The sequence below is a fragment of the Camellia sinensis genome, chromosome 15 (genome assembly GCF_055761805.1).
Source record: "Camellia sinensis isolate YWXY chromosome 15, ASM5576180v1, whole genome shotgun sequence".
NCBI lineage: Eukaryota > Viridiplantae > Streptophyta > Magnoliopsida > Ericales > Theaceae > Camellia > Camellia sinensis.
In genome coordinates, this window is record NC_138975.1 from 19240618 (window position 1) to 19255291 (window position 14674).

Here is a 14674-nt window from a genome sequence, read left to right on the forward strand (position 1 = left end):
TTTTATTTTAAACTTTCATTTTTATCATGCTAAACGCCAGAAATGGTATCTGTTAACCATGACGCTGGAGAAGTTTTCAATAATGCTGAAAAATTTACTACACATTTTATGCATTTGTTTTTTGAATTTTTTTACACATTTCTGCAGTTTCACAAATGCCCTTTGAGTAGTCTTTAGCATTTTTCATGTATTTAAACTAATAAATCAATTATCAAATGCAGTTCACTCCAAAGCACAAGGCAATTAATGTCAACAATTTAAGAGAACTAATAAAATGTTAATTGATGGTATGGTGCCAAAAATAAACAAAGAAAAGAAAAAAAATAAGAATCTTAAACCATTACTTTCAACAGGTTTATACTCAAATTGGTATGGCTAAAATCAGTTGGGCAAATGCACTAAAAAAGAATTTCTTTATTTGAAGGAAAAAAAAAAAAAAAAAAAAAAACAAAACAAAGCAAAGCAAAGCAAAATATACTGTAAGAAGACGTTTATAACAAATGATTTAACACTTCCAAAATAAAGAAAAGCATGAACAACTAAGTTGAGTTGTAATTAACACTACTAACCATTTGACACGTAATTTCAAAATAAAGAATAGCATGAACTACTTATTTAAGTTGCAATTAACAACACTAATAAATCTGAATAAGAGAACTTAAACCATTGATTGATAATAAATAAAATTAAATACAAAAAATGAGGTAAATATTTTCAAAATTTGGTTCTACTTGCCACATAATGAAACCCTACCTACCACTGGATTTATCTCTACTTTTACCACATCAAATCCTCAACTTATACCACAAGAATTAACCAAGCAACCACTTAAACCAGCAACAAAGATGAAAAGAACAAATTATGATTGCTGGGAAAAACCGAGCACCCGAAGTAAAATAGTTTTACTCCATGCAAAACAAAAGTTACTTATCCAACTATTAGCCTTTTTACTTACTACTACTATTCTATTAAGTTCAACTATTATTATCCTTTATTCAACAGTTGCATAAACAGCAATCAATCCGACATGTCGTACTCGCCTCCACTAGATTGCTCCATGTCTTGGTCTTGGCCTTGGTCTTGGTCATGCACAACCTTCTGTTTCACCCTAACACCATCCTCAATGTCTGCCCCTCCTCTTTTTGAACCTGAGTAACCCTGTAATCACCGCCAAGTAGAGAAATGTTATCATGAATCATGAATGGAAGACGAAAAAGAGTGACTAAAAGCAGAGTTCACCATAAGCAAAATCCAGCACATCAAAATCCACATCATACCATTGATTCCTTCAATTCGATTACAGCAACAGTTGATCTTTTCCTTACTGTCACTCTTGAAGGTACTGGGAAATGCTCAACTTCTTCACTTGACTTTCCTTCTTTGGCTCTCTTTTTCCTTAAAATGAGCTTTGTTGGAAGAGGCTGCATTGTAATAAGAATCAGTAAAAGCACAGCAATATACTGAAACAAAACTCGGTAATAATAATAAGCAAACTTGTCCAGGTCAATACCGCATAGTGTGCCTCTGATTCACCAAATGACACGAAGTATGTTGCAGGGTCATCAGCATCATCACCACGTACCTAAAGAAGCGTAAAAAGAGAACAAAATTCAGTAACAGTTTTGACTAAACTAAAACCATCTTTCTAGATAATGTTTCAACAATTTGGCACATACATCCCAATGGTACTCCCGAACCCACGAATATGAGACATCTTCATTTTCATCATACATATCCTTTGATAGCTGCAACCACCAGAATTTGAAATGAATAAATAGATGATCAATTAAAGTCAATCTTACAAGTACAAGATCAAAGCTTGGAAATATTATATCGGAAAGTATGCTTTAACATTTCAATTAAATGTACCTCATCTGGTGCAGGTGCCATGTATGCTAAGAATTTTTCAGGCTTAGAAGAGTCTGAGCCAGTTGCCACATAACTTTTCATGATGGCCTATGGGAAGCATATGAAGAGTCAGTTAAAGACAGGACAGCCATATCTATCTCAAATAATATTAAAATTTTAAATCAGCATCACATGAAAACATCTTCAGTATCGAAGACAAACAAAAGACAGATTAGTCCAGACAGAAAGATGGCAAAGGACATAATGATAAAAAAGAATCTCAAGACAAGCAAACTTGAGAGAAGAAATATGAAACTGAATACAATTGACACGGAGAGAGAGAGAGAGAGAGAGAGGGTGTAATACAATATCAAAATGGCAAACAATTAGGACTGAGCAAGAAATCCGTAAAATCCGTAATCCGATCCAGTCCAGTCCAATCCGATAGGTTTGGATTGGTTTTTCGAATCCGTGGTTCGGTTCCGGATTGAAGAATTAAAAATCCGTAGTCCACGGATTGGTTCCGGATTGAACCTCACGGTTCCGGATTGGAACCGATCCGGACCGTATACAAATAGTCTATATTTTTATTATACATCCTCCCCCATAGTATCTTCTCTTATTCTATATAAAATCTAAACTCAAACCTAAACCTCGTATAATATCTTCTTTTATTACTTTTGTTTTTTAGTTTTTAGTTTTAATTTGTAATGATCTAAATACTTATGATGAAACTAGTTTTTTTATGATTGTTTAAATTCTAGAACATTATGTCGTTATTATAAAAAAATATGTTGCTATTGTAGAACTAATATAGCGCTATGTTTATATTTTTATAAAATTAAAGTATTATATATATATATATATTTTTTTTTGTTATTTAATTATGTGAATCCGTGGTCCTAAACCGATCCAATCCGTGTTGAAATGGATTGGTTCGGATTGGTTCCAAGATTTAAACGGATCGGATTGGTTCCGATTTTTCAGGAACCGTAGATAACGGATTGGTCCTGGTTTTATCCCAATCCGGTCCAATCCGGACCATGCTCACCCCTACAAACAATTGAAGTGAAACTAAAAGTTGTTAAGAAACTAGAAGCAAATAGCGAGTAGATCATAGTTATGCACCAATAGTTTAACTACTGCAAAGCTATCAAGGAGCTTTCAACATACATTCTTTAAATGCTCGGAATCAAATGAAGACTCACTTCTATGTTGCATAGAAACCGGGTGATTGATGTTGAAATCTGGTATGAGAGATTGAAGTGCCAGAAGTAACAAAGCTCCAAAATAGAGCATAACGTAACCGCAAGTTTAACCGCAGAAAATAACTTCAAGGATCCATGGAAAATTTAATTTCCATTTAAGATTTGTTTTTAGTATAGAAGACACACATTTATGCAATGCTCGTCGTCGAGTTAGTTCTGATCCATGTTTTTGGAACACTTGCAATACATTTAGGGGGAGAAAAGGAATGTGTTTCCAGCCTGTTTGCTGGAAAGGGTATTCCATAAATAAGGATATCAAGTTATAACATTTTTTATGACCGTGATTGATACCTAATTTTTCACACTACAAAATACCGACCAAGGATTTTTCACACTAATATGAGGATCTACTGCTGAACAGCAAACAAGCAAATAATACTTGTCTGGTGAAACAATCAGAGACAAATCAATAGATGCCGAAATGTATTTCAGACAACAGGCTATTTTTAAAGACACTAGCAAAATTGTGCTTCTTTTGACTTCAGTTTTATCAATTATTTAACGCTTTTCAAAGTAGAGAAACACATTATACATTTGATTCTGGCCACCTGTTATTACACTAGGGTAAAGAACATAATGGATCAATAAAGTGCCCATACTTGAATCTTAACCTACAAATATAGTAATATCATATAATCGGGCTACCAATCTGTCATATCTATGCAATAGAACACCCATGGATGTCTTACCCGAGATTCATGGTCATCACGAACAGATTTGTCCAACTTGCTGAAGGGCTCTGCATCAGCAGTAGGAGCACTATCAAAAGTTGCAACGACAAACTGGTCATCATACCTAGCACAAAAACACAAGCTCAATGTCACTAAAAAAATGGACACCAAAACATCATTAAGGACAAGAATAAACATCCCACAAGCTAGGATATACTATTAAATGAATGCATAACATGGAACATATTTCAATTACACACTCAGACAGACTTCTTATCATTCTAGGATATACTATTAAATGAATGCATTTCATGGAACAGATCAGGGCTAAAACTTTTACATTGCTAATTTAATTTTTACAAAGCAAACCTCCGCACAAGTACAATCACACCGAATTCAGATATGTTCTATATCGGCAGATACAAAATATGCTTTATGGTCAAAAAAGGACTATCATTATTTTTTTTTGGGGTAACAGCATAGAAAAAAAATAATAACAAATAAAGGGGGCGTGGGGGGTGGGGGGAAATATCAAATCAGTGGTAATTATAAATCAATGATAAATTTTATAAATATTAACAATTAAAATTATAAATTTTTTCATTAATATGTAATTATTTTTTCAGAATTTCACTGTGTTGTAGTTACCCCTCCCCCCCCCCCCCAAAAAAAAAAAAAATCAAAATGGGATGTTACTCATGTATGGAAGGTTAAACAATGAAAACTTCCCACACTTTAACAAAAGTGGCCTATACATTCAAAAGACAAAAAGGCCTCGAGACTCTTACAACTGAAGAGAATCAACAAAATTCACAATCTGATCAAGATTTGGGATAACTCTCCCAAACAATCAACTACACAAAATACAAAAAGAGACTCTTAAGTTACTATACACCAGGAAAAGATCTTCTGTCCGCTGCCTATACAAAAACCAAAACAAATACAAATGAGCCAAACTCATTTGATTCACCATTACACTTCCAAAGGCAAACACCAATTCACAAAATCAGTCAGCTCCTAATAAGATTATCAATCACAAGGATCTCCTTATGAGTTGCATTTCATACAAAGAAGGCTACCTTGGTTGGAGCTCCCAAGGTCCAAATGCCTTTCCAAGGAAAATTCTCCCTTTTGTACCCTACTAAAGCCCCATAAGAAGACTTGACATCAAACCTTCCTTAACTACAATCCACCCTAAAAAAATCAGCACCTACCCAACATTCCTAATCCCTAAAATCATATCAAGCAAATTAATCAACTGCTCTATTTTCAGTCCTTCACATTCCTCCTTATGCTGATATCAGAAAAAAATTTGTTGCCTACAACCCTGATGTAATTCACCACCAAGGCTTCTTTATTGATAGCGTAAAGAAAAATAGAAAGAAAGATGCTGCATTTCCACACCACTTTTGCCACCAAAACTTCACCCTACCCTCTTCCCACCCTAAAAATATCAAAACCTCACAAAGTCATCCCAAAATAAAGGTGAACGTATCCTGCTAACCTCCTTCGAACAATTCCACATCCAATAGTTTTTGACTTTAAAGAAGATCCAAACAAAAGGTCTCAATATGTAACTGGAAGGATACTTGTTTCTACAGCTCAACCACATTTGGAACTTCTCCCACAAGAATTAGCTACAACTTAACCAAATGTATCTTTAGTCCCATAACGACCTCAAACCCCAAAAGTACACAACGAAGATAATCCACAAGTACTGGATTTGCTCCACAAAACTTCAAAGCATCATCCGCATACAAGAAATCAGAAAATGTCATCAAAGAACCCTCTATCAAACCCACTCTAAAATCCTTCATCAGAGTCGATGATTCCATTATTTGAATGAAAAGCAAGGGATATAATATCACATTGCCTCAAACCCCTCTCTTCGCTCTATTCTGTTCTCCATCATTGAGTTAACGTTTTTTCCAGTTAAATAATTCATTTGGCCTCTCGTAAGGACATTCTACATTGCATAAACAAAAGATGCAACAAATAAGCTCCATACCGTTCAAAATCAGGTAGTAATGGCAGAATTTCAACAGGATGCAGCTTGCTATTTGTTGCATGAACAGGTCGTGACTTGCATCTCTCAAATGAAGCCTCAATTTCTTGGATTCTCCTTTCCCTAAAAAGTAGGAAACACATCTTTTATTAAAAGAATAGATATCACACACAAGTCTATTCTGCTTACATTCTCTTCACATGGACATGATGGAATATAGCAAACCTATTATTGAAGTTCTCCAAAATGTTGTGGCCTCCCCGAGCTTCTCGCAGTTCTTTTGCTTGTTTTTCAGTCAGAGACTGCAAATAGCATAGCAATAATAATGACATAGCTTTCCAAATAATTTGTCAGAAGAGCAAAAAATGCTTCTCATATGATGCTGTAGTTATAGATTACCTGTTTTGCTGCTTCCGTGCTCAGAGGAGAGATGTACTGTGTTTTGACCAGCCAAGAAACACCTTTATCAGTTGGCCGTTCTTTCTTTCTTATGCCATCTTTTTTGACAGGTGTCACTGGATCATCATCTTGTAACAACAGCTCATCTTCTGGATCAAAGGGCAACCTTTCACCCTTGGGAGGACTAGTCAAGGAGAAAAAGTTCTATCAGGGTTACGTTGCTAAAAAGAACAGCTGAGGGAATTCAAAGTGGGCTATCAAGAGAAAATACTTGTATATACTGAGATCAAGCAGATCAAGCGGTATCCCAAGATCCGGCTCAACATATAGTCGAGGCTTGTGCATTTTCTCCAATGATGTAACTGTGTATTTTGTGAATCTGCAAATATGGATCATGAGCTTTGGAACAAAAGCAAAACAATTGAAATAAAACTAGAAATTTCAATATTTCAAAACAATTATAACAGATTTGATTATTTTTCCATAATGGTAAATTTCAAATAAGTTCTACTTTTCCCACAAAATTTCCATTACTATGTCGATAAGGTTTAACGATATGTTAATAGGACGGGAAGATTTTTTTTTGAAAAAAGTAGGACTCATTGGAAATTTTCGTTAAAAATTACAGTTCCAAGTTGTGGCATGTTCAAGTAGATCGTGCGGTAAATGTAAACGAAAGAATCAAGTCAGTACCCATTTTTATTTACTTGGTGCACATCTAGTGAGGAAAGAGAGGGAGCAAGGAGGACAAAAAACAAACAAAAGCAACTATTTCCATACCAAAAATTACAAAACCATCAGCAAAATTTGAAATTTTGAAAATAGATCTGTAATATTACTTCTGTTAGGGTCTGAAAAGGCTATCTTAATTCTTGGGTTTAGAGAAATTTCATTTCAGAAATATGAAAAGTTGGAGGCATGTAAGTTCTGAAAAGTGCAACAAATTCAGTAAGGGGTTCATTTTTAAAAAATTGGGAAGTTGAAGAGGGGTCCGTATGGATAAGGATATCTTAATTCTTGGTTTTAGAGAGATTTCGTTTCAGATAAAAAGTTGGAGGCTAGTAAGTTCTGCAAAAAAACAGCAGATTCAAGGAGAGGTTTATGTTACAAAAATGGGAAGTTGGAGTCCGGTTCATTTGGCAAATAGAAAAGTTAGGCTTCAGTTGCATTTTCCTAATACTAAAACTTTATCAGGAGACCAATTGAAAATTTGATATATAAAGAGGCAGACTTAGAAAATAAGAATTTACATCCACTGCTCCAAACACATTCAGATGTCCTATTTCAGCACATTCATCAAAAAAATTTCATGTATTCTTTTAACTACTATATATTCAGTATTTTGATATATTTTGCATCCAACAAGCTCTGTATATGTGGCTAGAGAATTTTGATTTGCTAAATAAAAGTGCTTCCAAGCAACTTGAGGGGCAAGAAAAAAAGTGCACACCCTACTATTGATGCAGACACCACCATGAGCCAATCAACTCATTCTTTCATGCATACTATATTTAAAACACAAAATTATAAGCATGTGTAACCATGTGATTGGCAGGGTGGCTGGGCGCATAACCATGTATGAATAAGGTTAAATGTTCAATAAGATTGCATACCTATCTCTGTCTCTCTTCAAAGCCATAAGCTTTGGTTGTGCAGATGGATCTGGTAACTCGTTCCGGAATCTTCAAAGAGCGCACACAAAGAATAAGCGATTAGTATTAATAACAAAGAAAACACACCCTCCCAGCACTCTGAGATGCAAGAAGACTGCCACAAATAAACTAAAGAATTAGAAAATGATTTTAGTTAAGAAAAGCAAAGGATACATTCAAAACAATACTAGGTGTGAGTACAAAGTTAATGATAATAAAACATACATATGTGATAGCATAACATTACAAGCCTAGTCGAAATAAGAACAGCAAAGGAAACATTCTTAACAATACTAGGTGTGAGTCCAAAGTTAATGAAAATAAAACATACATATGTGACAGCATAAAGTCAAATGCCTAGTTGAAAACAGAAAAAGCATTGTAAAAAGATTTCAAGAAAAGGAAGAACAGAATTTACTGAATTAGCTACCTATTTACCAGAAACAAACTTAGGGCATTGGTTAGACAGGCTCCATATAAGAGTAAGAAGTCCCCTTTCTCAAAAATTGTATGATCAGGAGCCTAATTTAACAATACATGTGTACATGATGTATGTCAACAGTTGTATCAGAGACGTCCAAAGTTCTGAAGATTTAGTGTCACCTATTTGGAAAGTCTGAATAAGCAGATAGCCATGGAAGGCTTTGAGACAAATGCATACATAAGTTGAATGAGCTGTTTTAATATGATGGTCATTCTACTGTATCATCCTTTAAATCCAACCCTCCCTCCTATCCATCTGAAGTTTCAATAGCAATATTTTAAAAAAAAATTTGGAGGCCCAAATATCACCGCAAGGGATTACAATGAAAAGATATTGCTACAAAATTCCCAAATCCTAACATATACACACGCAAGCATGTCAATGAACAAAGAGTTAGAGTGAATCGTTAATTGAAGAAAATTACTGATCAAAAGAGTTAATCTTGTATGTAATAGTTCTTGGTATAGATATACATTGTTTATTATAATATCCAGACAGATAACTGTTGCAGAGCCTGGAATCACATGCACAATCAAGTTCCATCCTAAGAATGCACAGACAAAGAGATGACAGGAATCAATTGAGTTATGGTACATTTAGGGAGCATAACATAAATAAGGACGTAAAGTTCCCCCGATTCATTTTTTTTCAGAATTTCAAAAAAAAATCTTAAATCATAGGTACATTTCCCAACTATTTACTAAAACTATTTGGTTCGGAATTTCAGATATATAGAGCAAACAAAGCATCCTACTTGTAATGAAGCTGCTACACATGCCTTTCTTTCAATTTACTACAAATTTTTATTTTTATTTTTAAAGTAATTGTAACAACACACAGATCCCACATTTCATTGTAGCATTGGCCATAATCTAAAAACGCAAATACACTAAATTAACATTTTAAAAATGTCTTCTGGATAAGAAATAGATACTATAGTACCAGCCAGTACAGACTGCATTAGCAGCATTTCACAAATGGCACTTAATTAGAAATATCTAAGAGGTCCAATATGAATATATCCCTTTGGTCTCCTAAAATACAAAAGTTGTCAACGTTTAAAATATTCTTCTTTGCAGATAGCTCGATAAATAAAATAAATCTATCAATGAATATGTCCTTCAGACCTAAGGGACTGGAAGAAGGAAGTCTCTTTAGCATATTTGTTTCAATAACTAACTACCAGTGTAACAAAATCCAATCTGTTCCTGTTCAACATGCTGACACATAAAATTTCACCCATAAATCAGAGCAGATTAGCCTCTACCATTTCCTTCTGGATACAACAAGCCAGTTCTGTCCTCTTTCGGCAATATCAGACAATAAAACCATGTCAAGGCCATTACTTTACCGACAACATATGTAAAGGCTCTAATGTAAATATGAATAACTTTAAAGCCATCTATCAAGGTAAATAACAAAACTTCCAAAACAAGTAGAATTGTCTATCTATTGATGTAGCAAACAACTATGAACAACCACCTTCTTCCTTTTCTAGAATTTCTTAGTGCTTTCTGTCAACTAAATTCCAAAATAGCAAAAACCCTTTCGGTAATTCACCGGTGACATCCCCTGCCAGCAGCGACCACCCTCTGATAACTCACCAAACATGTTTTCTTGTTTTTGTTTTTATTTGTTTTGAAAATATGTGTGCACCAAACGTGTTTTATGTTTGTGCTTTTGCAAAACAAAAAACAAAAACATTTCTCCTACTTTCTGTAAACAGTAACAAACAATTGGCAGTGTTATCAAATGGCAACTAAATGATTTAGCTTAAAAACAACTAATTAAGGGAATACAATGTGATGAGAAAATAAATAGAAATCCATATGAGGATTTAAACTTTTATATACAAAATATTCTTATTTCTTTAACTTCAAAACCTTTCTCAATATCTACCATAATTGTGAAATTACTTGGGTTACTTTAGAAAGAAAGAAAAAATTATACCCTTGGCTATTCAATAGCTCAAATTTGACAAAAGATCTTTAATTTGAAGATTGTGCTTTATTAGTCATAACAACTACCTAGTTTTAAGCATGAGAAACTCAAAAGTTTGTAGATAGATACTTAGAAAAATTTCAAAATAAAATATAATAAATGCTTTAAAACTTTCCAATATATATTTCATTAACCATTATGTCATTACTGTTTCAAATCCAAAACTATTCACTAAGACATTCTTGCACCTGTACATTCCATTCCTATAAGAAAAATTAAATGCCCACCAAAGTGGTATTCATCAGCCATGACTAAGGCATCTGCTACAAGTATACTATTCCCTCCAATAGCTAGCCTGCTACAGGTGCTAGCTCTCAATCAGGATAACTGCCAATCATAAAAAGCACAGTTACATTTTCTCCAATTGTTGACTTTCTTTTTGATAAGTAAGATGCCCTTACTACAAACATCACCTCTGAGGCTCTGAAGTATCATACCCACATTTAAAATGTTTGTCGTTGACCAACTCGTTACCCCCTACCAGTCCGAGATATGTGTCCCCACCTCTTCCTCTACAGCTAATAATCTCTTTTAATGACCTCTAGATCCTCGATACCAGTACTATTTGGGTTGGCAATTAATGGAATGCACTAATGAAAGTAAAATTAAAATGATATAAGACGAATCAGAAATCTAGAATAGGCTACATATTAGCTTTAAACACCCATGTCTCGATCCCAAAACAAAGGGAGGGAGGGAGAGAGAGAGAGAGAGAGAGAGAGAGAGCTGCCATAGCAGTCTATAATCGCATAAATGATGGCTCAAATGAAAAACGCAGCTCGAATACAAGCTGGAACGACCCTTTATTAGACTTTAAGGCTGCCCTAACAAAAGTAAAAGATCAACCTGCCTTTATGTAAATCTAATTGAAAGACTATTATTTTTATCCAGTAAAATAAAAGACAATAAACAACTGAGTCACATGACATGCTTAAAATCACATGGCCTTTTAAAATTAAAGTACGATGAGCAAATACCCCTAACAAGAACTTAAATGACTGATAATGAACTAATTACCAAATAAGCAGATAAAACACTACTTAAGAAAGAGTTGGTGCCGCTCACTAAATTTTGTGGTTCTTTGACTTGTTCAAAAAGGAAACGAGACGAGAACATTTGTCACTTATGTCCAAGAGACTATGTTTGGTCCTCCCCAAGATGCTTTTTGAAGTGTCTGGGGAAAGGGTAGGGCCAAGAAGGTAAACATCTTACCTTCGAATTTTCAAAGGAATGATTTGTTGCGATCATGAGATGCAAGGGAAAACTCTTGTTTATCATTTTTGCTCAGACTATTTGTTTGTTTATAGGTACTTCAAACTACAATGAGTTAAAAATGGGCCGCAACCGTTTCATAATGTCGTTACATAATCGTAGGGACAGTCACCACTACCCGTTACGGCTACTATGACGGTGTAATTGAATTTCATAGGCGTAACAGCCGCCACCAGTATGTAACCAGTATGTAACGCCCATAATAGACAGTTATGACACCATTATGGTGATTACGTAACGGTGGTGATGACTTTTACTACATTAGAAAGCCAATTTTTTCCCTCATTTTCTCAACTTCTAATTTTTATTTATTCACGTAACATTAAAGATTGAACATGAAAACGAATATGTCAGATAAACATAAAATCCAAACTTAATGTCACAAAATACTCACTTCAACTTGCAGATAAATGTTGTAGGCTTCTTTAACCGGTTCTCAACCCTATCACCACCCAAAAGTGGAGCCGACCTCCTCTCACCCATGCGTGACCCACTAATCGACCCATGTCCCTTCACCCCAGAGGATAACAATTGGGTCTTTTGCAGAACCGCATTCTGGGATTCCTTCAACTGCTGCCTATGCTTCTCTTCTTGCTTTTGTTTCTCTAACTCTCTCTTTTTTCTCAACCTCCTCTCTTCCTCCGTCTCAATCCTCCCAGAAGGCCCATTTGATTTCTTTGCTGCCATTGGGGGAACAGGAGGTTTAAGGTGTTTAGGGTGCACCCCTTGATTTGAATGACCGAGTTCACGCCACCCAGACCCTGTTACATCCTTGGAAGGCCCTTTTTCACCATCTGCTCTACTTTCCTTAGTTCGACCAACTGTTGGAGCAGACGAAGGAGGGGGCGGTGGCGATGGAGGTTGCGATGGGGGCGGTGGAGGAGGAATCAAAGAACTTGGCGGCGGGGAGGAAGGAGGGGGCGGTGGAGGTGGTGGTTGCAATGGATTGAATTGGGAGAATTGGGATGATGGGAAGTACATTGGAGCAGGTCCAGGTGGTAAATTCATTGAATTCTGAGACAAAGGAGGGGGAGGAGGCGGGTAGGAAGACTCCGGGGGAGGCGGTGGCAATGGATACGGATATTGTGGTTGCTGTTGCTGAGGAGGAAGTTGATTTCTTGAAGGAGGAGCATAATGTTGTTGTGATGAAGATGATGATGATGATCCATAACCACCATGTTGAAACCCAGAATTTGGATGAATCTGACTATAATTCTGAGAATTGTAAGACCCATCTCCACCACTATAACCCCAATTCTGAGAATACTGATTCCCTCTAGGTTGTGGACCAGGTGGTGGTGGTGGTGGAGGTAAAGGGTTCTGATTAGGCGGCGGACCAAAAGTCGACTGTGGAGGTGGAGGGAATGGCCTGTAAGACGCCATACCCTAAAATTGACTATAAAAATTAAGAATCAAACTCAAAATTTGGCTCAGAAGATCAAAGAAGAGATTGAAACTGTCAATGGGACCAAAATTCAATACCCAAAAACAAAATTCTATCTTTACCTTGAATTTTCAGCTAAAAAACCCTAGGGAGAGAGATAGAGATTCAATGGCTATTCGCCGTGCTCTATGAAGAGATAAATTAAAACCCTAGGAGAGAGAGTTGTGAGACTTGGATATGAGTTGTTCCTAAAAACCTAGCTGGATGAAATTGAAAGCACGGATCGCAAACTCTGAAACGCCGGAGACGAATAGATACTCCATCGGAGATGTATGTATTCAGTGTATCTATGCGTGTAGTCTATATATATATATATAGAGAGAGAAAGAGAGAGAGAGAGAGAGAGAGAGACTAGCCGGAGAGTGAGAGCAGAGAGCAATTTGTAGTATTTTGCATATACGCTTCGTTACAGCGAGGGCAGAGAGAGAGAGAGAGAGAGGTGTCCAGATACCGGGCCTTACATGCGTCGCTGTTTTCGGACAATGCCCTTCCACCTCAACTCAATCGAAACCCAAACTTCATCCCATTCCTTCTAGTTTGTTTTTAAATTTTAAATTGTTTGTGGAATTTTTAGAATTTTTTTTTTTACTTTTTGTGTTTTTTTACCCTATGTAATATTGTATTTAAAAATATACATAATCTAGCTGATCTCTTTTTTTTTTTTTTTTTCTGTTTTACGGTGTTGATTTTATCCTGTTTCTCTCTTCCATCTCTTCTTCGACAATCATCACCATACTACCCGTTATCGCTCTTTTCATCTCGATCATTGGCTGATCACTAAGGAAGTTTTCATATTTAATCCAAAATTTGACTCATGATCGAAATTTGACATTGTTAAATACATTATTGTACTCTATGCTACAATCTTAATTCTATAAAAATTTATTTGGTAACGTAACGGTGGAGCTTATGACACAACTATTAGTTGCGATAATGAATAATACGTAAAAATGTTTGATGGTTTCTATTTATTTATTTATTTTGTAATAATGTCTCTCTGCATAGAAGTTTTTTCTAAGGGTGACCACCATCCCACTTAGGCCAAGTTTGGCAACACTAAAATAATCCATCTTTTTATCTTTTTATTTTTTTTCATCACATCACCTCTCTACTTTTCTGCACATCTTTTCGTAAAAAGACAAAAAATGCACTTATTTAGATCATCCCAAACAACCTCTTACTTGCCCAATCTGTCCCAATATTTTTTAAGATTTAAAATAATTATTTTGCCTTTCGAGACAAGTTTAGTTTAGATTTTGTACCCATTTAATATTTGGGTTAGACTTGAGATAAAGATATCTAACCCAGGAACATGTGCCATTTATAAAATATCAATTATAATTTTATATTATTTTTAGTTATAAAATAAAGTAGAAAAAATATAAAAGAAAGATAATATATATTTTAGGGTTTAAATTAAAATATTTGTTAAAAATCATATTTATTTTACCATTGAATTTTGTTAACGTTTCAAATTCAAAAAAAAAATAAATTTTTTAAAATAATTTAATATCCATTCAAGAACAGAAAAAAAAAAAAATCCTTCATATTTATTGGGTCAATTGGCAGGTTTGAGATTTTAATCTTTTTAGAGTTAGGCATAGGATGACTATATTAGGCCTGATATCAC

The 14674-nt window shown here is 35.1% G+C and overlaps 1 protein-coding gene across 1 annotated transcript; it reads right to left on the bottom strand.

The window, feature by feature from the left end:
- Positions 1 to 639: 639 nt before the first annotated feature.
- ELF7 (hydroxyproline-rich glycoprotein family protein) lies at positions 640 to 13578 on the bottom strand. The gene is made up of 12 exons (XM_028259764.2): positions 11995 to 13578; positions 7805 to 7873; positions 6463 to 6570; positions 6192 to 6375; positions 6018 to 6094; positions 5796 to 5915; positions 3806 to 3911; positions 1870 to 1956; positions 1677 to 1745; positions 1511 to 1582; positions 1278 to 1421; positions 640 to 1158 (listed from the first exon to the last, which is right to left on the bottom strand). The coding sequence occupies exons 1-12, from the start codon at positions 12981 to 12983 to the stop codon at positions 1018 to 1020; spliced, it is 2166 nt and encodes a 721-aa protein (XP_028115565.2). The 5' UTR covers positions 12984 to 13578; the 3' UTR covers positions 640 to 1017.
- Between the last annotated feature and the right edge of the window lie 1096 nt (positions 13579 to 14674).